Raw genomic sequence first — 26,735 nt, 5'->3', positions numbered from 1 at the left:
AAGTGTTGCGTTTGATAAAGTCAGAGTTATAGTTGTTTTTGTCAAAAACACGTTTGAGATTGTTGTTTTCGTTTTATAGAGCGTCCGGTGAATCACATATGATTTGTGCACGTCTTGTTAATGTTCTGATTGTGGTAGCTTTGTGTGATGTAGGGTTGTAAGATGATTGGTCTAGTAGTCGGTCAGTATGTGTTGGCTTGCCATAAACTGTTGTTCGTAGTTTTTGATTGTCATGTTTTTCCAAACAGTCGAGAAAAGGAAGAGTTCCGTTTTCTTTGACATCTTTGGTAAATTGTATTTGGCTGTTCTGTTTGTTAATGTGAGTATGAAAGTCATCAATCTCGTCTGCATGTAGTGCTGTGATTGTGTCATCTACGTAGCGAAACCAAAAAGGTAGTGCATGTTTGTAAGTTGTGAGCGCCCGTTCCTCTATAGATTGCATTACAATTTCAGCAACTACAACAGAAACGGGCGAGCACATTGCTGTCCCATGTAATTGTTTGTTGTGTGTTCCTTTGTATTGGAAGTAAGTCGAGGTGAGGCAGAGCTCCAGTAGCTCCATAATGTCTTCTGTCGGTAATGGCAGTACGTCCGTGGTGTTTGTAATGAGGGTTTTTGTACAAGTAAGTGCCATATTAAGTGGAATACTGGTGAACAGTGATTTCACATCAAAAGACACTAGTATATAGTTGTCCGGTATTTGTATAGTGCACAGTTTTTTAATGAAAGTTTCAGTGGATTGTAGCTTGTGTTTTGATTTGTTTGTAAGTGGTTGCAATATGTCAGTCAAGTACTTTAAAAGTTCGTAGGTAGGTGAACCACAGAATGATACAATAGGTCGAATGGGTATTTGTGGTATGTGAAGTTTTGTTAGTCCGTATAGTCTGGGTTGTGGTGGTACTGAACATCTTAGTCGATAGAAAATACGTTCAGATATAATGTTAGATTTTCTCATAAAGATGATCTTGCTGTTAAGTTTGCGTACTAGTGATGGTGTTGGGTCTCGTTTGAGTTGTTCGTACGTTTGTCTGTCGTTAACAAGGGTGTCAATTTTGTTAAAGTAATCATTCCTGTCCATGACCACAGTCACGCGTCCTTTGTCTGCTGGTAAAATGACGATGTTGTTGTCGTGTTTTAGTCGTTTAGTGCTTGTTGTTCGCAGTGGCGTAGCTAGCGGTCCCGCTACTTCCGCCCGGGGGGAGTAGAAATTTCCCAAAAAAATAATAAATATTCTATTTGGACATAAGATATACATTATTTCACGAACAATTTGTAATATTATGTTTTATTCGTTCATATTTACGCTTTTATTAGGTGGTTCGTAATCGTAATACAGCAAAATCTCAAGATTTGTTATGTAACCTAGCAACCGCCTTTTCTCGCACATTGCATACTCGCGCGATTCTCCACGTATTCCGCCCATCTTCAGAGGGCGGAACATACAATATAATTCTATATAAGAAGTTTTGAATTCTGGTTGGCTAAGGGACTTGACGCATGCTCAAATCTGCTGTTTTATAGTCGAACTCCCGCTATTTTAAATTGGCGGAGGTTGTAATTATTCGACCTTTTAATACGAGTACAGCGATTAGTGATTATCAAATTACGTGTCATTGTCGGTATTAATTTTCCATTGTGTTTACTCTCAAATTGGTATTTTGTATTTGTGTATGACACAATGGCTTCAAGTGCGACTGCGATTTGCTCAACTGATGTTGATTTAGTAAATAGCTTATTAGCTAAACCGTTCTCTGCTCGATCGTCGGTCGAACAGAATGTTATCGTTCATGAACGGCCTACTCCTGATTTAACTATCCAAAATAAGGGAAGACCATTTCAGAGAGATTGGTATGAGGCGAAGGACTGGCTGTGTGGCAGTACAACCTTGCAGAAAGTGTTTTGTTGGCCATGTCTAATGTTTTCCCCAAAAACATCGCCATCGTGGACTAAGAATGGCTACAACGATATGCGGAGTATTATGTCTGATGCTAAGAAGCATGAAAAATCTAAATCGCATTTGACTGCATTTAAGACATGGAAAACGTATGGAGCTAGTGAACGAATTGATTGTCTTATGTCCCTCGCTAGAAGAAATGAGATTCAGCGTCACAATGAGGAGGTAAGACAAAATCGAGAAATTTTAAAACTGTTACTGAGGCCGTGCTGTATTTGTCAAAGCAAGAGTTGCCATTTAGAGGTCACAATGAGTCCGAAGGTAGCTTGAACAAAGGTAATTATAGAGAGTTGCTCGAATGTTTTGCTAAGTTTGATTCTGTATTTGAGCGTCGACTGCACAGTAGACTAGCAGAATCTGATATAGTTGGTGACAGAAGATTTACTGGAGTCTCCCCAGAAATTCAAAATGGTCTTATCAGCTGTCTTGATTCAATTGTTGAAGATGAAATCAGAAAGGAAATAAATGATTGCACATTTATGAGTATTCAGGTTGATGAAGCATCTGATGTCTCCACCAAAGAGCAGCTAAGTGTTATTGCTCGGTTTGACAAAGCAATTGAAATTATGGAGAGGCAATTAGGATTTGTGGATGTAAGTATGAACAGAAATGCCACAGCAATATCACAAGTTGTCAAAGATAAACTTGGTGAGTATTCTAATATAAAAGAAAAACTGGTTTTACAAACATAAGATGGTGCTTCTGTCATGTCTGACCATATCAATGGTGTTCAAGCATTGGTTCGACAAGAGTATCCTTTTGCTCATTTTGTTCATTGTGCAGCTCATAGATTGAACCTGGTCCTATGCCAGTCAGCCTCATCAATTTCTCCTGTTAAAATCTTTTTTATTAATATAGCTACATTCAGCTCATTTACAAGCAATGCCCCAAAAACTATGAAAAACTTTTAGATATTTTTGAGGGGGGTACTTGAACAACCAGCTGGGTGGGATGATGAGTCATTAAGTAAAATAAGTGGCTTACTGCATTATTTTGATAGCTTTCTCTTTTATTTTCTAGTGTGTGTTTTTTACAGGATTTTAGAACAGTCCACAATTTTGTATTCCATTCTTCAAAATAGGGAAACCCATTTTAACTATGGCATAAGCAAGATTGACAATTTCAAGCAGTTTATTGTGTCACTTCGCACAGATCAAGCTTTCACCGAGTTTTACCAAACTGCACTAGAAAAAGTAGGCCCACCAGCAACCAGAGCAGATAGTAGATACAATTACAAACAGCTTTATTTTGAGATTATTGATTCCATTAAAGGCATGTTAAGTGAACGATTTCAAGATATTAATCAGTTCGAGTTTTTAGACCTTGTAAATCCTAAACTATTTACTACATGGAAGGGCATAGTTCCACAGGAGAAGATCAATCTTCTCAAAGATAAGTATAGTCCTCTTTTGACATCCAAACTTTGGAGAGTCAACTTTCCTTCATTTACAACGACAAGGACTTTCACAAAGAGTGCAGTAATGAGGTTCTTAAATACATCTTCAAATTTAATCTCCAGTCGAGTTTAGGTCAAGTGGTAAATTTGTTAAAATTGAATGGTGTGTTGGCAGTGGCAAGTGCTTCAGTAGAGAGGTCGTTTTCTTGCTTAAAAGGGTAAAAGCTATTTAAGAAATAGAATGGGTCAAGGTCGGCTTAGCTCTTTGTGTAGAATATCTATTCACAAAGATATCATTGAAAAGAAAGAGGAATCAGAGGTGTTGAATAACGAGGTGGTTGAAAAATTTGTAGAAAAACCCAGGAGGCTGGCCTTTCTTTATAAATGATGAGTATAGTATGTGTTTTGATATTTGTTCGTATAATACATGGTACTTCATTGAGAAAATTAAGCATAACTTTAAAGAATAAAGCCATCCCTGTCTACTTGCCCCAATCTAAAAAAGTTTTCAACTAACAAGTAGAATGCTAAGAAAAATCTCTCTCTATGCACTTTAGAAGTGTCGTATACTATATTATTTTTTGTGCTAATACAAATTACTTCTGTTTATGCAGGGGCAGTGATGAGTAAATTATGTTTTAGGGGACAATTGTCTCCTGCGTAACGTTTCTCTGAGCCACCTTTAGTACCTTTTTAACTAGTTGCAGTTTCAACGATTGCCACATTAAGAATGCAGCTAACAAAAATGGGTTTTTATAAATTATTGTACAACAAATAATTCGCCCTCGAAATCGCAGGAAATGCTGTTTCCTAGGCTCTGGATTTCAAAATTTTCCGGGGAGCATGCCCCCGGACCCCCCTAGTGGGGTCGCGCCTCCGGCGCGAGATGGATTGGCGGGAGTGACTATTTTTCCTAGCTACGCCACTGGTTGTTCGTCTTTTGTCAAGTTGTTGTCACGTATAGAGGAAGATTGTAAAGCGGAGGCTATCCTGCTTCTGATCTCGTCTTTGGTTGTCTCTGATAAGTCTCTTTGATACGCTAGAACAGCCTCGACAATTGATACTATAGTCTCAGTCGGGATTCGTCTAGGTGTTATGGAATGTTTTAGTCCGTAAGATAGTAGTCGCGTTTCAGTTTCGTCTAATGAGCGGGAAGAAATATTCGTCACCCAGTTATCGTCATGTTTATGTCTTGTAGGTGTTTTAGTTTGTTTTAAACGTTCAGGTTTTTGTTGTTGTTTGATTTGGTGTTGTGTCTCTGTCTTGTTTGCTCGTTTCTCTGCAATAGTTTGTATCGTAGAAAGTAAAGTATCACTTACTATCGTTGGTATGAGTTCCTTCAGTTTGTTCAGTCTTTGTTCTTATTGTTTGATATAATAGTTGATTCGTCTGTGACAGTCGTTAATCCGTGCTCGTATCAGTCGTCTGCTGGTGGATTTGACAATCTGAATAGCCTCTTGTGTGTTCAACGGGGACTTAATTCTAAGTCCTGCCGGAACGAGACCAAAAGTCGGGATTAGGCAAACCAAGCCAAAAATCATTAAAACTCAATGGAGTCATTACCTTTTTCGTCGTATAAATATGTGTCCACTAACTCCGCAATATTCCACTGATTCGATAAAAAACAACTTCACAGCTGCGTTTTGAAATAAAAAGAACTTGACTACCAAACCAAAAAAAAATTGTGTTTTACAGTTTATATACAAGTCAGTCAGACATGTCTTTGGAATAAAGACGAAATATTACACAATCTGCTGTCTAAATTCTTGTATCATCTTGAATGTCAAGAAAACGAGATGTCTATATTCGGAATCTGTTTTATTTGGTTTCATACAAGTAGTGAGTTGTCTAGTACTCAATTTCAACTCAGCCACAGGAAGGGGGGGAGGTGAATGATGAAAATAATTTTTCAAGTAGAATTTTTTCACCCAAAATTTCTTTATGGAATCCTTTTTTTTGATACCCAGGTCATTCAGCTGAAACACATGGAACGCTACCTAAAGCAAACAATTGAAGCCAAATCTTACACCCAGACACGTGTGTCAAGTGTTTTAGTTCTGAAAATTGATTGGCTACACACGCGTGTTTGGGTGTAAAATTAGCCTTCAAGAATTTATTAGACTTTTCCATTACAGGTAGCGTTCCATGACTCGGGTCCATACCATTGAACTTAAATACATCTGAAATGATAACTCCTATAGTTTTGTCCAATGATTGGCTGAAGCCAAAATACATCTAAAATTTGTCAAACTCCCCCCTAAAATAATTCGTGTTTTTGTTTTGGCGGCCGATCTTTGTTTTGCTTCTTGGCAGTAGAAAAACGTGAAGAAATTGACTTAGTGTCGTTTTTTTACACATTTTGTTCTTTAAAATTGCATCTAACAAAATTAGTTCGTGTAACAGCAAGATATTTTGAGGAGAAACATATTCAGCAAGAATTGCGGACGGACGATCGGCAAACTAATACAACTTTGCAAGACGGAACTGAATGTTAAAAAGTATGAATGCTATTTGAATATTTATAGCATTTTGTACAACTTTATGGTATATGATTCATGTTCTTTTACGTTTTATCAATGCTCCAGTGATATTATTTGTTTGATGACACACAATTTTCCTTGTTTATTTCATCATTGCTTTCGTATGAACTACCAAACTTATCGGCCCACAGTCATATGCAATGTATTCATTTTCTTTTTCTCTCATTATTTGCTTTACACTAACAAAATAGGAATGGAGAGTTGTGTATTTGAAATATGTTTTGGATTTTTATGCATTTACATAAATAAAATAGCTTTTTAAGAACTCTTTTTGCGAAGATCTTTCAATTTTATGACACTGAGCTGTATGTATATTTGCGGTATGTGTATTTTCATGGCATCAAAAATGCTTAAAAAAAAACACATTTTTATCTTTGGCAAATTGCTCAATTTATAAGAAACCTCGCAGGTTTGTGTATTTAACAAGGAGCTACATGATTTGGGTGGTTTGAACGCTTGGATTTGCCTGGAACTTTCAAAACTCAGAAAAGCAACAAAATTCCGCAGACTTTTCGTAATTTTCGTCTTTGCTTCAAAATTTATCAGCAATGCTATGACTTTTGGCCGATTTTTTTTAAATTCAATAATTTTGACTAATATTCTTCAAATTCGATGGTATTTTGAAAAACTACCGCAAGGCTTACTTTTGAAATTTTACAAATATAAATTTCATTACGCTATTTTTTTAATTATTTTTTACAAAAGGATTGGCGCGACTTGAAAAAATGATAACATCTGGCTTCATCTTACCCCCCCCCCGATTTATCGTTCCAGATGTATTTTAGTTCAATGATCGCTATTCCCTTCAGATAACTCAATAGAACTCAATCATTAGAATACCAGTGGAGGAAAAACGTTGTTGGAATCATCTCTCAAGATTCAAGTAAATCCAAAATGTTCAACATGCAGTTTAAACTATATATTTATCACAAAAATGAATTGTCCCAAAAACCATATGTATTAGCCTATGTTTTCCCTATGGAGGGCCTTTTTTAAGAATTTCTCATTGGGGGTGATTGACAAAAGGAGTCAGGTGTAATACAAGTAATATAAAATGTATAGAAATATCAATACTTGCCTTGCACTAACTTGCCTCTTTTTGAAAGTTCTTTCCATTTTCAGCTCTTCGCTTAGAAGCGTAAGGCATTCTCAACTTTTTATTGTTATGTAAAGGAAAATGTCTTATACCTATTGGCGTGGGGGTGGGGGGCAAAAATCCATCAGTGGGGGGGGGCGGAATGTAGGAATGTAAGGCTGGGGGCGAAGCCCCCCCAGTTATATAGTTAGAAAAGGCCCAGACACAATGTAGAAAAATGTTTCGAGGACTTAAGCCTCATTTCCACCTATCGCACGAATCAACTCGCAGCTCGCTGCGAGAACTCGAAATTGTTCGTGTCTGTTTCGAGTACTCGTTGTTTGATAACTGTTTTCCAGCGAGCTAAGAAAAAAAAATGGCGGACGCTTAAGAAGTGAAGAATGAGTCCTTTGACTAGAAAGCAAATAATTCTTTTACTCTATTTGCGAAGTCGAAGAAGACAGCGTGAAAAATACCGCAAACGTTTTTGGATCAGGCCGATATTCCAAAAGAGATCTCAACATAGCGAAATTTTCACTTTAGTGAAGGAATTACGAGATGGAGACCACGAAGGTTATTTCCACTATTTTAGGATGTCACCTGATCAACTCGATTACTTACATGGCCTTGTAGGCTCCCTTATTCAAAAGAGCGATAAAAGTAGTGATGTCATTAGTTCAGAAGAACGATTAGCGTTGACACTTCCCTATTTAGCATCGGGAGACAGTCCACGAAGTTTGTCTTTCAGCTATAGAATACGAGTGACAACTGTACACAGAATTATTTCGAATACCTGTTTGGCAATTTGGAATGCTCTTTTGTGAAAAGGATATTTGAAAGCTCCCAGTTCACCGTATGAGTGGTTAAAAATAGTTGATGAATTCAAAAGAATCTGGAACTTCCCTAATTGTTGTGGAGCTATTGATGGCAAGCACATAAAAATACAAGCACCAGCAGGATTAGGGAGTTTGTACTATAATTATAAACACTGGCATAGCATTGTTCTCATGGCTATTGCTGCAGCAGACTATTCATTCATATTAGTTGACATTGGTGATAATGGTCGTCATAGTGATGGAGGTGTGTTTCAGAATTCTAAATTAGGTATTGGGCTGCTGTCAAATTCTCTTCAACTTCCTGAACCATGCTGCATAAGTAATAGAATGAGTACTTTTCCCTTTGTCTTTGTTGGTGATGAAGCATTTCCATTGATGAAAAATCTGATGCGTCCCTACCCTGGCAAATTTCTACCACAACATGAGCAAATTTTCAACTAGCGCCTTTCCAGGGCCAGAAGAGTTGTCAAAAATGCATTTGGCATTGCTGCCTCAAGATTTCGAATATTCAGAAGGAAATTATTGCCAAACCTATGAAAGTTGAGAGGATTACCATGGCTGTAGTTCACTTCATAATTTCCTGATAAAGTCTGAGGCAAAACAACCAGCATGTTCTAGACAGTATTTACTCCATGGTTTTGTGGACGGTGAGGACAGGTATGATTAGATTCCTTAATTTTTTCAAGAATACCATATTTCAAAATTTTAATGAATCAATTTTGATGAACTCAAACTGATGTGAAATATTCTTGACTTCTTAGACAAATTTGAGAAGAGATTTCATTTGCAAGAGGATTATTATATTTATCACCTTATTTTAGAAATAGAAAAATTTTATTGGGCTCTGTAGAGAATGCACTAGGCTTAAAGTTAATTGGGAGACAAGGCTCAAATTTTTATAAGAAAGATGCCTCAGAAGTACGAGATCAATTTAAAGAGTATTTCATAAAACCAGAAGTTGAAGTTCCATGGCAGCAAAATCATATATCTTTTAATGGGAACCTTGAATGACTATGATTTATTCTTTCAACATTCTTTTCCTCTCTGCATGGGTATTTTTCATTCTTACAAGTTTAACTATTGCTAATGTAAACTCAGTTTTTTTCTCTAAAGCAAATGACATTTTAAGTAAATTTTATTAAATTAGATGTAGTTTATGTTAATATAGTTTGGAAAAAACCCTGTCTTGTTTCTTAAAACCAAAGCTGAAAGCAAATATATAGAATATAACATGTGCAAACAGTAAAACAGCTCTCCTTTACAATTACATAATCATTTACAAAGAAATTCAACTTTATAACAATGTTTTAAGACAGTTTATGATATAGTTGATTTACTCTTTGTCTTTTTGGTCAAGGACTTGTGAAAAATTTGTCAAACTGGATTCCACCTCAAACAAAACTTGTGCTATCTTCATTTTGGCTAATGATTTGTGATAATTATCAAACTTGCTAAATGTGACTCCAACATATTTACCAAATGCCATACAATCATCCTCTACTGAATTGCCTTGGTTTCTACAGGCATTGCCATTTTTTTCACCCGCTTTAAAATTTTTAATATTTCTAGGTCAATTTTTCGATCCACAGAAGTTTTCCTTTTTATGGGGAGTTCTTTAATTTTTTTCTTCCAACTGGACTTAACTCCAACCCTCTCTTGTTTTCTCTGTAGTTGGAGTTTATGTTAGTGCTCCAATGCTGTGTAGCTCAATTTCATTTGAATCACTCATAGCAATATCTTCCTCCTCAATTTCATGAAGTTTTTCACTGCTTTGGTTGCAACTGAGGTTGCTTGAAGTGGCTCTGTGCAATATGGTTTCCTTGATGAAATCCATGCTTCTAAACCATTTCTATCTTATTTCTTTTCCTGTTCCAGAACCTGAAGGTAAATTCTGATTTCTTACATTTTCTGAAAAAGTCTTAAAAGTTCGATCTTTTTATCGCTCCATCTTTCGCTTCGTTCTTGTCTATCCGACATTTTGTAGTTTGTTTTTTGAAAAAAATGGGGAAAATAACATAATGCTAAAAAACGATGCCACGTGATCAATAGCTTTCTTTCATTGGTGAATTTTTATTTGAAATAGTTGCGAGAAAAAAATAGTTGCAAAAACTGAACTATTGGCTCTTTTCCACTCATCGCAAAACGTACTCGCAAGCTCGCTGCGAGTGCTGCAAGTTACTCGCAGCGAGCTTACCATGAGCTGGAGCATAGTTAAAATATTTCAACAAAATTTTTTCATCGCGCGAACTAAATGTCCATTTGACAAATGTCCATTAGCCAATAAAATGATTTAACGAGAGCAAAAAAAAAAGAAAGTTGATAATATGATCCAGGAAATAAGAGATAGTTTTATGCCAACAGTGCAAAGGAAGCTAGATATACTGAGCGAAAAAGGATCGTCATCATGGTTAAGTGTACTTCCATTACAAGATCAAGGATTTAATGTGAACAAAGGGGAATTTCGAGATGCATTTATTTTACGTTATGGATGGCAATTGAAAAATACCCCTCTGCACTGCATTTGTGGAAAGGCTTTTGCAACCGATCACGCGATGATATGCCTCATGGTGGTTTACTAACCATAACGATAATGAATTTCGAGGTATAACAGCACAGTGGATGGCATAAGTTTGCTCGACAGTTGTGAAAGAGCCACAATTACAACCTCTTTCTGGGGAAGTGATATTACCTCGTACAGCCAATAGACAAGAAGAAGCGAGACTAGATATTTGTGCTAAAGGTTTTGGTCTAGACAGCAAGATGCATTTTTTGATGTAAGGGTATTTCACCCAAACGCGTCGAGCTACCAAAACACCAATCTACCTGCACTCTATCGTCAACATGAGATGGCTAAGAAAAGGGAATATGGTGATCGAGTAAGAGAGATTGAATATGCTACTTTTACACCACTGGTCTTTTCAACATCAGGTGGTATGGGAAAGAGACGGCAATTGCTTATAAACGGCTAGCTGATCTGCTGGCACAAAAGAGAAAGCTGCAATATGGCATCACGGTAGCGTGGATGCGTTGTAAACTGTCTTTCGCACTGATTAGGTCAGCAATTACTGCGATACGAGGAAGTCGATCTGCCTCAACTCGCGAACATACTTTAAATATTGACCTAGGTTATTGGGAAAGTTGTCTTTACACTTGACTGTCCCTTTATCATGGATATTTTAAACATTGATTTTAGTTATATTTGATTTAGTTTTTAACATTAATATTTGTATGTTGTAGTTATAATTGTAATTAAATTTTAATTTTTTCAAAAAAAATCAAAAAAATTAAATGACGCTTTGTAAGATGGACTTTGCTCGGATGGGCAATAATTTCTTGTCTTAAGATGCGGAAGCGTGATGCGGCTATGCCAAAAGCATTTTCAACAATCTTTGCCCTTGACAAGCGATAATTGAAAACCCTTTTTTCTTCTGTCAGGTGTTTACCTGGATATGTGGACCCAAACTGTGGAATAATCTTCCACTTCAAATTAGGAAAAGTTCTTCAATTCAATCTTTCAAGAAAGAACTGAAAAGCCATTTATTTAAAAACTTTGTTTCATTTGGTTTTACGTGATCTTTAATGAAAAATGACATTTTATTACTGCTTTTATATAAGTTTGATATTTATTTTCTTTTATTTGTGAAGCACCATGAATTGTTGATATGAGCGCTATACAAGTTCAATTATTATTATTATTATTACAACTGCAAGTAGGACAATACTATTCCACAGTTTATAGTTGAAATATCTGCTACCAGCTGATGGGGGAGCTTGCATTCTAATGTGCTTTCCATCCATTGCTCCACAACAGTGAGGAAAGTTCCACCTTTTTCGAACTCTTCTGCTACTTTTTCCCACTCAAAAGAACTCTCTGGAGCTTTAATATATCCTTTCTTAAAGAGAGTAGACCAAATTGCTTCTGTAACTTCACCAATTATTTTATGTACTGTTGTCAAACCAATCCTGTAGCTGAATGATAAGCTTTGAGGGCTGTCACCCGACGCCAAATAACGTAAAGTCAAAGCAAGTCTTTCCGACGGAGAAATAGCATCCCTTCTTGTGCTGCATTTAGAGATAAGAGGCGCGACCAGAGACAGTAAAAAATCAAAATGTCAAGGGAGCATTCTGAAGTAGGCGAAATAGCTTTCGTGATCTTCTTCTTTCATTTCTTTTACCAATCTGAAGTATTCCCCATGCTGTTGTCGTCTTTCGAATATCGGCCTAACCCAAAAACGCTTTCTATACTTCTTGCATCTTCGCATACGACGTCTTAAATACAGTAATAACAAAATACGGCGATTGACAACAGCCGCCATATTGTAAGCAAAAACAAACCGCCATGTAATATATTATGAAGCAAAGCAAAGAGTGGAAATTGGCAGCGCGAGCTGATACTCCTCGCAAGCTCGCAGCGAGAGCATTTTGCGATGAGTGGAAAAGAGCCTTTAGTCAAAAATTCGTTTCTATAAATAGCCACTTTCTGGGAGATGTAATCAAACGACATTGGTATGGAGCCCGCAAAATATTTGCACCAGCGGATAGATAATTTTTCCTTTTTCTAAATCGTAAACTTTGAGGTAGGAGTATACTACGAACTTCTCTAAAATCCTTTGCAATCCTTTGGCATGCTGTATTGTTGTAGTTTTTAATCTGTTCTAGAATAAATTATGTGTTTTTATTTTTGTAATGGTGACTTTTCTGGCTAGTATAAATACAAACGAAGGAATATATACAATAAAGTATATGGCACTGTTAGCAATCACTTATGAGAGAATATAGCATTTTCTCTAAATTATTTCTCTTGAAGTTTATTATACTACATAAGCTAGGGTATAAAATGCTTTCAGCGAACTTAACTGTGCAGCTGTTGCAAGTATTCCATTTTTAGCGTAGAGGTTTATATACCTTAACGAATATTGAGTTGTCAGTTGTTTTGATCAAAGTATTATTCCGTTGATTTGATTTTGGTGTATTTTCTATGGATCTGTAATGGATTACTTTCACGATGACTTGTGCGTTTGCTAGATTTTTGAAGTGCTCTTAACAGCTAGTAATTTACCACCACTCTGGAATGTAAGCGGTTTTCAAACAGGCAAATTTCTCTTCATAATAGCATTACACACCAACAGCAATTGTGTTAATTTTGTGTGTGGCTAGGTTACTCATCGAGTACTGAGGCATTTGTTACCTTGCATTTGGCTGCTCTATGATATGTAGTAAAACTGGCCTATTTGTTTTATTTTATTGAATAATTTGCAAAATCATTATCATGTATTGGGTTTGTTTGCTGAAGTTTATGAGTGAGTAATAACAGTAAAGTTTTTAGAAACACATTGTGTATTAATCAACTGTCTTGCAGTCAATTTCACTTGTGATGTTGTATTGTTGAAGTGTAGAAATTGATATCTCAATCTGCCTGATTCTGATTTCTTTAAATTTCTCAGCATTTAGAACATGTACACTTTAGTTTTTTTTAGTTTTTGTCAAGTATGTTAAATCTTTGTCTCCAAATGACCTTTACAGTCCATGAACCTTTTGTGTACATTGTGTGACTCAAAACTTTTGTTTGTCTCCTATTGCCAATTATTCCCATTAGTTAATATTACATAGAGCTTACGAAATGTCAATTTGTTCCTATTAATTTGGTTTTAAATCATGTTTGTTGTGCAGTATGCCATGAATTGTTTTATCTAACAAAATCATATCCACCTAGCATCATTTCTTTTTTAAGCTTTTCACAAATATTAGTTTCTCAAATACCATTAGCTATATTTGAAATGGAGAAAATTATGTTATCTCTGTCTTTGTTTATGTCAGCAAAAGTTATTTTCAAGTGCCATGTCCTTTTGTGATCAAATATTCATAAAACCTATGTCAACTTCTTTCAGACAATGGGAAAGTTCATGAAATCCAATCGAGTTGTACTCATCCTGAATGGGCGTTATGCTGGTCGGAAGGCTGTAATTGTAAAGAATTATGATGAAGCAACTACTGACAAACCGTATGGTCATGCTTTGGTTGTTGGTATTGACAGATATCCTTTGAAGATCAACAAAAAGATGGGGAAGAAACGAACAGCTAGGCGATGCAAAATCAAGCCATTCGTAAAAGTTATCAACTACAATCACATCATGCCCACCAGGTATAGTGTTGTTTTGTTCTCTTTGCCGGCCAATTTTCTACCCTTTTGATTGTAGTGTTCTTATGAATACAAGATATTTGCTGTTCTTTTAGAAGAATTGTATGATGAACCTGTTATTATGATTATTGAGTAATTTCCTTGCTCATGGTTGAGTAGATTGCATTTTACAATCGATTGATTTTTGTTGTTCTACTTGTCAGTGTCCAAGTTCGGCCAATTTATGCTGACCTTGCATTTTAAAGTAAAAAAGTCCGGGGTGTTTTTGAAAAGTTTATTACGTGTTTTAATAAACTTTTCAAATGGCGTGAGCATTGCGTTCAACGTTGTGCGTTTCAATCATGCTGGCGAATCAAACTGCTCGTCACTTGTGAAAACAACGTGCAACGTATCTTAGAAGTTCGGAAATTTATATCTAAGTTAGCAAATTCCAATTAATAATTTTTGTGGCCCTGAATTGTAATTCGAACATTTTCGTCGTCTTGTATCATGTTGTAATTTGGTAACTTGAGTGTGAACTGCACGTATGATGGATTGCCTTTTGAAAATTTTTTTTTTCACGCGCTGAATAATCATTGTGTAACATTATTGCCTACAAATTTGTCCCTGCGCACGTTTGTACATTCCTCAAACTGAACTTTATATACATAGCTACGTAGATGTCATTTGGGTTCAAAGCTATATGATATTTAATAAGAAATCATTTATGGTAATTTTATGCACGTAATCCTAGCTAGGGGCTGTAATTTTCCTTATAATTGCAAAAGAAGATTGTTTTCAATGAATATCTGGGTTATGCTTAGTTTGCTTAAAGAGAACAATGTATCTAGAGTCTGCAATGGCTAGAGTCGTCTATAGTGAGAGTCCGTAGTAGTGAGAGTCCGTAATAGTGAGAGTCCGTAATAGTGAGAGTCCGTAATAGTGAGAATCCGTAATAGTGAGAATCCGTAATAGTGAGATTCCGTAATAGTGAGAATCCGTAATAGTGAAAGTCCGTAATAGTGAGAATCCCGTAATAGTGAGAATCCGTAATAGTGAAAGTCGGTAATAGTGAGAGTCCGTAATAGTGAGAGGGTGCTATAGTGAGAGCCCTCAATAGTGAGAGTCGTCAATAGTGAGAGCCCGCTATAGTGATAGTCGTCGTCAACAGTGAGAGTCGTCTATTTTGAGTGTCGTCAATAGTGAGAGTCTACAATAACAGCCGGGGTGCTAAATAAGATTACTGGTTTATTTTATTAAAACGTTTGTTAATGACTTGTAATATTTAGTGAAAGGTACATACATGGATAGAACTGAAAATCTATGCAAGTAATGTTTTTAGTGAAACAGCTAAACCATGTTTTTCATTTCTCAACTTAAAAAGCATATCATATAAAACAATATCTGTAAACCCTCCACTCACTGTGCTATTAAGTGTCATGAGCAGTAAACGTCAAATCGAATCACGGAGTCCCGGGTCTGTGACCGGTATAGCCAGTTTAAAAGGTGAAAGGTCTACTTATTTCTACTTATTTTGTGTTTCTTTGGTTTGATATCGTTCTTGAATTTATTCAGTCATCGTTGGCAAGTTGAGGAGGAAGAGTGGAGAACAAACAGAACTAAGTAGACCTTTCACCTTTTAAACTGGCCAAACCGGTGACAGGCCCGGGACTCTGTGATTCGATTTGACGTTTACTGCTCATGGCAGTTAGTAGCACAGTGAGTGGAACGTTTACAGATATTGTTTTATATGATATGCTTATTAAGTTGACAAATGAAAAACATGATTTAGGTGTCTCACTAAAACATTACTCGCAATAAGTTTGATCAACTTATTATTAACCTGATAAATATGATTCATATGGTAGAGAGAGTAATTGTAATACATTTTATAGTAGTTTCAGTGAGGGATTTTGCTTCTGTCCGTAATAGCAGTATGACAGCAATAACGTGGTGTTCGTAAAGCGAGAGTTGACTGTATTGAATATATTGTTTTATGTAGTTTCTATATCTTTCTGACAACATATGCTGCTATAGTTTTTTACTGTTCTGCCCAAAGATATAAAAGCAATTGTGCTTCACGTCACCAATGTTACCCACAAAAGTGAACGTTTGTTGAGTCCTATTGACAAGTGTCTTATACTTTTTGAACTTTGATACGGTAACTTTGCTAATTAATTATACGTACGTGCTTGGTTAAATCCAATATGATATAATAAACACAATAAAACGCGTGTGCTGCTTTGTCTATAGCTGTGTTTGCTTTAGCCTTTGCAAACAGATCTGAGCTCAATTAGTCAAGTCAATCAATGACGATTTGCAAATCAATCGTGCATTATGCATTTTAAAAGAAAAAGTAAAACGTTTGTTTTATATTTGTCTGTTTCGCATTATTGTTATTTTATAAAAGAAAAAAAATTTCTTTTTCGTGTTTGCTTAAGCCTGTGCAAGCACAGTATTTTATTTTTTAAATACCGATTCACACTGCCATTGACATTTTAGCCTACCATACAAGTTGGTTTGAAATGTTTCTTTGCCAGCTCTATGGCCATACCTTCCTTTCAATGTTTTTTCTGTATTTTACACTAGCTTTTACACATTGACGGTTCCTTGTTCGAAAAAGGCAAGATGACGTTTTGACTCTAACGCTATCTATATTATAGGTATTCTGTCGATGTCCAGATAGATAAAGGTGTTGTTAACAAGGACGTGTTAAAGGACGTTGCTCTCAAACGAAAAGCGAGAAACGAAGTTAAAGTGAAATTTGAAGAAAGGTAGTGATTTTTTTACCTGAAATTTCAATTGTGTGGGTGTCCCATGAAGTTTGTCCTCCCTGTCCCCCCTCTTCCTAAATTTTGCCCCTTACAAGCATTTTCTCCTATCTCGAAAATAGTGAAACTGTTTTTCAAAGCCAAGATCTTAAGAAATCAAAGTTATTTCAAATTATTTGCGTATAAATTCAGTCAAATTTTAAGCCATTCAGAAAAACTGTCGCACTTTAGCGTTGACATCACTTGTTGGCAAACATGTTTATAGTCACCTTTCTTGTAAAGGATAAGTAGAAATAAATGCACAAACACATAAGGACAATGGCTTGTACGACTCAACACGTTTCCCAAAACCATTTCACCAACTCAATCAGTATATTTAATCATTCAGTATGATGTCTCGGCGTTCCTTCGTGTTTCAAAAACGGTTTCAGTAGACATGCACGAACCACAAATTACTTTGTGACTGTGCTGTCTTTGGCTAAATGCAATAAAAGGCACTAATTCCCTTTTCTAAGTAGTTGTAAATATCAAATTTCAAATCAGGCTGGACAAATTCACGATCGTCGGGGAGGGAGTGGCATGTTTCCAGGAAATGTGAGCTGGGGCCTTTCATGGAAATTTCTTTGCAGGGGGGCATATTTCTTTGGACACTGGAAACCCAGAATTTTAATCCATTAGGATTTAGGCTATATTTTTGAGCGGGAGTATAGAATTATTTATTTTTTCTTTCTTACTTATTATATTAATACTTTTCGTTCTGGTGTTCTACATTTTAAAAACTTTCTTTGCTATTTTTTTGCTTATTGCTATCACATTTATCGCAAGCATTTTGTTGATGGCCATTTGTATTATATTTAAGAAAAATTGACAAGATGTTTTATGAATTTCTTTGGAAAACCAAAATTGCTTGTCGGTTAAGCATGAATGAACGTCTTTGTGAGATCAAATGAATGTACATAAATTCTTATGCATTTAAGTGTCGCGTCCGTACATGTGTTGAACATTACCAAATGAGGTCAGAAATGATTTCTTCTGATTCATTATAATTTTTATTCCAACTGCGCATGTTGTTTGTTGCATGAACATTTTTAATTGTAAAAACAACTGTTCACTAAATAACATACACGTACTTGATAAAGTTAGCAACTCATTGTCGTAGAACTGTCGTCGTCCACGGCCCTCTTGAAAAACATCATTTTTAAAGTGGCCCTTTCTAAAGTACTTTTTTTTATTTTGCTATACTAAATTTAAATATGACTTTAACGTATTAAGTGAAAACGTTTTTATGTTGGTCGGTTTTTATGGCTGTTTAAATTTGGCAAAAATTTAAGTTGCGTTTAAAACTCAAATTTAAATACTTGTTGTTTAAATTGAGTGCTAGAAAAATAGGTACATGTCACACACATGTGTGTAGCCAGGTAAAAATTGAGTGCTTCAAAATGAAGTAGATTGGTAAACAAAATTTAAGTAATATTTTATTTTTAATGCCATTAACTCCAAATTTTAAAAAATAAGTTTGGGTGTATGGCTACAAAATATAGTTAATGAATATTTTTCATAAGATTTCAAACCAATATAGTTTTATTACAACCCAGTTCATCATACAATTTACATGTTACAAACTAGTATCGTTCTCACGAGTCCCGTTTGCTCTATTCCGAAAACTGTATTTTTCGTCTACTATTCACGCGATTGCCTGTCTCGCGTGCTCACGTGTTTGACCAATGGAAAGTGATGTCTCCTTGCAAAATGCAACCGAAAACCTTTTTTTTACTGGTAATATTATATCTTCAACCACTTCTCTTTTGCCACAACTTTCTGACGTTTATGTCTGTATGACATTGTGTTTACTCAACCGATAAGTTAATACACTTCTGACTTGGATTCAGTTGCGCAGCCCGCAAGTTTTTTCCGTGTAAGTAAACGCATAAAAATTTGAATAACAGAACCAAACTTGCTGGGTGGCAACGCTACTACTTGTATTATTTATAGCTATTAACGTGTATATTTGTACGTCCTTTGTAATTGTATTTTGAGCAGTTAGCCGTGTTGGTTTTTTAGTTGCATTTAAAAGACTAATTCTAACAACTCTGCACATTGCATGGGATTCCCAGTATAATTTGACACGTATCCTTTCACATGTGCTAGGCTGTTAGCTAATGCTCACTGTCATTTTGACCTTATGACCATTAGCAACAGCCTTTGCCATCGCGTGTGTCTCATTGCAAAGCCTGGATTTGTATGATAGTTTGAGGTATTTAGTTTAAACTAATATCAGTAAAATACTATAACGGGATTATGCGCGCAAACGAAACAATTTGGGGGGTGGATTGCATTGGGTACATTGCTTATGCTATGTCTTGTCCAGACATATCGATTCTCTATTCATATCAAACATATCAATGATATGAGTGAAACTTATGTGTAATCTAAAAATACGACAAATTTTATTCCTGCTACATTATTCGTAAATACAAACTTTTGCATTATGAAGAATGTGGGATCAGTTAGGTCAATTGATTTGCATTGTCATTCGGCGCTTTTTTAACAGTATTGTTGTTTTTTTCAGGTACAAAGCTGGAAAAAACAAGTGGTTCTTCCAAAAGTTAAGGTTTTAAGATAAAGTGTGTAACATTTCTGATAGAAGAATTTTCTTTTGGAAGGAAGTTGTTTTTTGTTAATTTACACGCTTATTTAAATAAAGGATCTTCAAAATTGACGATTTGTTAAATTCTTTGTCGCAACTCATCTTTATGATATATCGAATAAAGTTCCTTTATCACCCTTAGGGAAATTATCTCTTTATATAGAGTTGACTATTTTAATAGCATTTGCAACATTTTATAAGACGAAAATTTGACCTTCCTCGGCTTGGGCATCAAAGTTGGCATTTTTGTGTTTGACCGTGAGGTGCTGTGGCTGGGTCTAGTTTACCGACGTGACCTACATTGGAGAACACGCTGCTTTATAACGTTATAGAATTACAGTGTGATTCAATAACAACGTGCACAATATAACTTTAGTTTAATGAAAAAAAATTTCTTTACTTTGCTACAAGTTTCACTATAAACTACAGCGTTAAAAAGCAGCCTGCTCTACACTGAAGGTCGCAACTGGTGAACTAGACCCATCAAAGCGCCGCCTCGCGGTCAAACACGAAAAAAGCCAACTTTGAGGCCCAAAATAGTCAAGGAAGATCAAATTTTTTATTTATAAAATATTTATAAATATTTATAACTCATCTTTGAAGGTGATATAGGCACATTAAATGTAGATGATGAATTAGATCGCATAAGGGTACAAAACATGAACAACTTTAAATATTGCACATTTCAAATTACTGAAGCCTCTTGGTGAAGGAAAGCAAAGCATTTTTAGTAGAATGTAAGTAAAAAGGAAAAGAAGCACGGGCACATCTGGGCCATACCATTCGTAAGGGTCTATGCAATATTAAGGAAAACCTTTCACTCTCGTACCTTATACTTAAAATTTATTTTTTAATTTCAATTCGCAGACATCTAATTGAAAAAGCTTTTGTAAAATGTATAATTGCTGTGTGGTAGTACATCTCAAATAATTTGCTTGTAGTTTTTGTCGCTGAGTCCCTTCTGCCAAAAATGATATGAAATTTCTGAAAGATGAGATCAGAACAGAGTTTGAAGCCGTTATTAACTTGAACAAAGCAGTATAACTTATGTGTCAGCTCAAACGGATATGTTTTGTGCGCGGAGTTGGCGCCTTTCATCAATATTTTAAATACCCTTACAGGAAGTTTGGGTATATGACGTAGGCTAAGAAACAACTGTGTTCGACCAACCTAGGAGTTTTCCTAAGCAACCTAGTTAACAGAATGGCTCTAGTCTCCATTAGCTAATCACAACGCACTAGTAGGTTCAGTTTTTGTATTAGTGCCGCCCCATAAAAGAGCGTCTCCCTCGAATGAGCGCTGCAATCGCAATCATTTTTTAAAGAGCGCCCCCTCCAAATGAGTTCAGCACTAATTATTTTCAAATACATGATTAAATGTCACAGCATCAAAATTGTTGAAGACTCTAATACAAACAAACCACAAATCTTAATCAACCGAAGAAATACTTTTCTTGTAGAAACATTGTAAAGAACCCCGACCCAGATTGAGAGACGCCCGGAGTGGGCCCTGCATCTAAAGCTCTAGAAATTTGAAGAGCTACGATGCTGAAACGAGTTACATGCACTAGGTAGGTAGGTAGGTAGGTAGGTAGGTAGGTAGTTTATTAAAATATTAATTGCAGCCTTGCGGCTGAATTGCAAATATCTACATTAGTAAAATTATAATAGCAAATAAATGCTCATAATGTATGCTTCCGAGGGAAAAGGGCAAGTTTTGTTTTGTATTTTGTTTTTCAGGCTGTCCCCTGAAAAACGTTTGTAAACTATTTGCAAACGTTTGCAAACTATTTGCAAACTATTTGCAAACGTTTGCAAACTGTCCCCTGAAAAACGTCCCCTGCAAACTATTGCTGACATGTAAAAATAAATGCTCTTAATGTATGCTTCCGAGGGAAAAGGGCTAGTTTTGTTTTGTATTTTGTTTTTCAGGCTGTCCCCTGAAAAACGGAACCCGCACAAATAATTCTGTGACATTTTAATGATAAAATAAAATCTGCGTAAGATATTTTAATCTGCAATAGCTATTTATTCCGCCTGGATAATTTTGGTTTACCTGTGACGCGTGTCTATGTGCTTTGCCACTTTTGATAAAAATGATTACGTTTTTATATTAAGGCTGTTATAACTCTGTTAATGTCGTTTTGTACTAGGCTTTTGTGTAATAAATTTAAGATGAAAATCAGTTTATGATGGTACTTTAGACTTGTTTTGCTTTAAATACTTTACAAATCCTATGAAAATCCAGAGGGTTAGAACTGTCAAGTTTATTAATCTGTTTTGAATGCTAATTACATTATTGTGCAAAATAATTTCTGCCAACACATAATTAAACGCCCTTTATTTTGGGGGGTACAACATCTACAGGAACAATAATAATAGATTTCGACAGTTTTTCAATAAAATCAACGCTTTCGGTGAGAGAATCGTTCGGCGAAATTCCGTTGCAAAATGGGTAACCACAGCATTTTTGGTCAAATTCCGTTTGTTTTCTGAATCATTTTTTTTTGCTCAATTAATAGCTGAATTTCGTTGCTTAACAATCTCGAGAAATGTTTTTTGGTTTTCGACTCCATAGCTGCTTTATTTGTTATGACATCAAAATGAGCGGGCAACAATTTCACTTGTTTCACTGTGGGAAACATTGCATTCATTTTAAGTGATGTGACTACGAATAAAACAATCACATTTAACAAACCCAGCACCTATATAATTACAAAAATAACCCTTTTAAACCTCTTAATGACTGTAGTAGTTTTGAATACAGTTGACATGATTGATACTCTGTGCAATATCACTTTTTTTAAGTATATGTAACCGCAATAACGTTCAAGTTTGATTGAATATTATTATATTATGCTATCAATGTTCCTCCCTTTTAAAGTGTAATATCGTGTTTTTAAAAGTTTTGCATCTTTCATAGGACTCAAACCCACCATGTTAAGATAGCAGCTAGTTTTCAAACACGTTATATTTTATATGAAAACCTTCAAAATTCATATCTTTGAATTATATATTAGCACTTTTGAACAAATGGGCGGATCTCAGGATTTTTAAACGTAAGTCAAAAATTTATGACGTCATGCATAACTCACATACCCAGAAAACGTTATGGATTTCTCAAACCATAACTTCAAAATATTTGCTGTTAACATACAATAACGCCAATACACTGGTCGCTTATATATTAAGGATCATCAGCAGTTGAAACTAGTCAAGTAAAACAATGAACAGGGTGAAATATTATGAAACATGCACAGATATTAAACTGAAGACTGAAAGCAATTAATCTGAATATGGTTAATTGGAACATTTTCTTCACAAAAAAACTCACTTTTGAGAAGAATTTTAAAAAAATTTAACCAGGATTAACATACAACCACATTCCATCATTTCTACTGGACCTCTTAAAAAAGGAGAAGAACAAAATAACACGACATAAATAATGCTTTAAATATATTCTATAATGTGCCTTTCAAAACAGGATAAAACATTAGAACAAACCATTATTTAATATTTTACAACCAACTATGCTTATTAACCTACACACCAAGCAAATAAGGCTGAACCTGAACTTTAAAAATCAAATGTCAACAAAAACATTTGTTTATGCCGAAATATAAAGAAGTTCTGGTTTACTGTCATAAGTTTTTATTGTTCGAAATGTCCTTTTATTTCATCAAATATCAGAAAATAATTTCTACTCCATCTCCACGATAACACAATATGGAAGCTTATTACTTCATATTTACAATGACACAATATTATGCAGCATAAAGCCATCTGAAAGTGCATAAAAACCTTGCAGGATTTTAGTATTGTCTGAAAGAACAACTCTTGAAATTAAGAAATTGAAAAAATAAATTTGATTTACATTTAATCTATTTTGCAAAATTGCTGTTAAAAATCCAAATTTACCGTATATATTTTTCACTAAGGGGTCTGGTATCAAGTTCATGTCGTGACGTCATGTAAGGAACACAGTTCGCACCTTTCTATTCAATTCAAGACAAACTATCTGCTTTAAATTATCCATAGCGTCCTTTTTTAAAAAAATTGGCCTTATTTAGGTTGGCATCTTCATCGGTGGATTCATCAGAAAATGAAATTTTTGACATAGACTTTGACAGTAGTGTTCAGCAGCAACACTAGGCTCGAATGCAAAAAGAACACGCAGTATAATATTTACTATTTATATCGGAAGGTAGTACGGGATGTTCCCAATACGGGTTGTATACGTCCCACGTTTATATGACTTTTTACACAGTGACAAAAAGTAACTGAGAATAAAAACCATCATATCACGTCTCCTCAGACTTGATTTAACAAAGCATTTGTCTTTCGCGGCATCCGTACTTCATCGTGTGAGCATTGTAAGAAATTCCGACAGTAGAAATCTTGCTTTCGGTATGGCATATTTGTTGCTTTGTATTTGATTCGAACAAGAAATTACAGCTGGTAGCAAGAACTTTGACTGCCACCTATCGTTTTGTTTGCAATGCTGTTGTGATTTTGATTAGAACGTTGCTACATTTATTTATATCCGGTTGATTTTGACAGGTTTACTATATGGATGTTGAAAAATTTGAGCATTTATATGACCAAAAAAAGGTCCCGTGTTGATCAAGAACACGGTTAAAAAATCGATCCCGGCTCCATACAAACAAATGACAATTACCTACAGAAAATGTATAAAATCCGAGGTCTCATTCATCTACCCTTTTGGGATTCAATCCATCCCGCCTCTAACATATAAACAAGCGCTTTTTGTGTCCCATATACGTAGAAAAAGATTCGTCCAGCAATGACTGGGAAGAAAGATTCTACACAAGCTTGCTTCTCTTGCAAATTAAAATATACCGCCTAGTCAAGCTCTTCAGTTTAAATGTAATATGCCAATACTATACATAGCTGATATTGGGCATTTTACTCGCTTTAACGCAACAACTTGAGCCTCTTATTTCAACAGGATTGACGGACCTATTTAAAGGAATGAGTGAAGGCAGGGAACGTTGGAACTGCCGGTTATAGTCGACTGAGTTGGTGTTATATGACAACATTTTGCTATACTTTTCATATATCTTTACGACAGTTCAGACCTGTGTTACTTACATGACGTCAGCTGGACGCGTAGGCCCAGTCCTATAGCGGTAAAACTGAGCGCTTAAAAGTGGTATATTTTTGCAACTTTGACGGAGTTTACAGCACAAACTATTTGTCCGATTACGCCAAAATTTCGGAATATGGCCTTTAACAGCACGTACATTGGATAGTGTAAAAACCACGTAAGGTTTATATACTCTTTAATAAAAATACAAGAAATGACAACATATGAAACATATAACCCCAGTAAAGTAGTTATCATAAAGTACATAAATATATTGAAACATGTTAGGATACTTGTAAAACTGTCCATATGATGGTTAAGGTAAAAAGAATGGCCAAGATAATAAGCAATTGTCAGGACAACAACAATTGTCATAACAACAACAATTATCCACAATTGTAATTGGTCAATAATTATAAAAACAATATAATCATTTTATACACCATATCGTTCTTCCAGGCAAAAAACACCAATTATAAATCGCATATAGCTAAATTTACTGGGCTGTCATATTCCAAGTGGAGTTCAACAATACGTGCATTATATCAATTTGTATTTAACTATAAGAATCCGAATTGAGTGAAATTGACGTTATTTATCCCACCGTTTATTCATCGTACCGCATTTTTACCTCACTTTTTAGTCACGCACATGAAAACATTGCAATATGACCACCTAGTGAAAGAGAGTTTAGTGCTGTTCATAGTCACGTTTCTGAGTCAAGAAGTACGACTGAATGCCTTAGTTCTTTTGAGAACACTTGCCGGGTCTACAGGAGACTTCTAGCTCAGAAAGTCGCGGCGAATCTACGCTAGACGATGTATCGTCAACAAAACGAAAAGGGAGTGTTGTTGGATTTATATGTTTTGTACCTGGTTGCTTTGGAATTACGGAACGCTTGAAACCATGCAAATTGTTTTCCCCAAACTGAAATAGACAATGACACCACACCATCAAATCTCCTCAACAGGGTGAAGAGTCAGTTGCTGATGCCGCCGAAAGAACCGAAGAGCTCGCACCTTTGAACGATGAATTGTCTGAACTTTTACCTCTAAATAAGAAATCGAGGTTAGAAAATCTGCAGCTGAATGCTGAAATTGTACGGTGGCCGATCGTTGGAATAAAATCCTTGCACGAAATAAGATTGTTCCATTTCTTTCGAAGATCTAGGACTCCTTACTTTGACCCCAGGGAAATTGTAAAAAGAAAGCTCAAGATTTCTTTTGTTGTTTGAAAAGCAACCAGGTACACAATATATAAATCCACCAGCACTCCATTTTCGTTTTTGTTGACGATACATCGTCTAGCGTAGACTCGCCGCGACTTTCTGAGCTAGAAGTCTCCTGAAGACCCGGCAAGTGTTCGCAAAAGAACTAGGGCTAGGGCCTTCAGTCGTACTTCCTTACTCAGAAACGTGTTTAATAACAGCAGTAAAGTCACTTTCTCTAGTAGCCATATTGCAATGTTTTCAGGTGCGTGACTACTTAGACCAAAATGCAACGCACACTTTGCGCTATGTGACGTAATAATGCAAGTTGTCTATTGTCCACTTTTTCTATTTTCAAGCGCACAATGTTTGGTAAACAACATCGCAGTCTGCCTCACTGTAAACATAATTAATGATCCACGGGTCTAATTCGTCGCATAGAATATTATTTTGAGCATAGCATATAGAATATTAATATTTGTCTAAATTCTTCACATCCATAGCAACCTTAAAATTATATCAATTGTCAGCATACAGATATAGCTACAAAAAGTCTTGAGTAAAAGGACCAATGATACTTCTGTTTACAGCTTTATTTATAATATTTGAATAAAAACGAAAACTGATCGAAACTCTCCTTAAACTCATTTACAAAATTAGCAATACGTCAAACGGCTAACGAAATCACTTAAGCGCACTGACAAACCTGAAAACGTAATTTTTTTCCACTTATAGATAAAGTTTCTAATATTTCAATTTCAAAATACAGCCAGACACACTAACATCAAACAAATCAAACCAAGCGAAACACTACATTCACCATTGAAACTTCCTAACATTGGTTTTCCCTAACACAATACCCAACAAAAACTACTGAACTTAAAACACTTCTGTATTAACCTAGACATTAAAATACTTTACTCCTCTTTTAAAAAAGAAAATATATTAGTTTCAAAGACATCATTCCCTATTTACTCATATTGTGCGTTGTACATGAATTCTCATAAAATATAAGCGGCTGCAGTTGCTAAAAAGGTATTTGTTTGTTGAATTAAAGAATAAAAAGGCAATTCAAAATTTTTACC

At 35.5% G+C, this 26,735-nt stretch overlaps 1 protein-coding gene across 1 annotated transcript; it reads left to right on the top strand.

Moving 5' to 3' along the window:
• The first annotated feature begins 13,689 nt into the window (after positions 1 to 13,689).
• On the top strand, positions 13,690 to 19,409 carry LOC124456054 (60S ribosomal protein L27-like). The gene is made up of 3 exons (XM_047006596.1): positions 13,690 to 13,943; positions 16,583 to 16,693; positions 19,260 to 19,409. The coding sequence occupies exons 1-3, from the start codon at positions 13,693 to 13,695 to the stop codon at positions 19,306 to 19,308; spliced, it is 411 nt and encodes a 136-aa protein (XP_046862552.1). The 5' UTR covers positions 13,690 to 13,692; the 3' UTR covers positions 19,309 to 19,409.
• The last annotated feature ends 7,326 nt before the right edge of the window (positions 19,410 to 26,735 follow it).

Source organism: Xenia sp. Carnegie-2017, unplaced genomic scaffold, assembly GCF_021976095.1.
Source record: "Xenia sp. Carnegie-2017 unplaced genomic scaffold, XeniaSp_v1 HiC_scaffold_41, whole genome shotgun sequence".
NCBI lineage: Eukaryota > Metazoa > Cnidaria > Anthozoa > Malacalcyonacea > Xeniidae > Xenia > Xenia sp. Carnegie-2017.
This window is presented reverse-complemented; position numbering and strand designations above follow the sequence as displayed.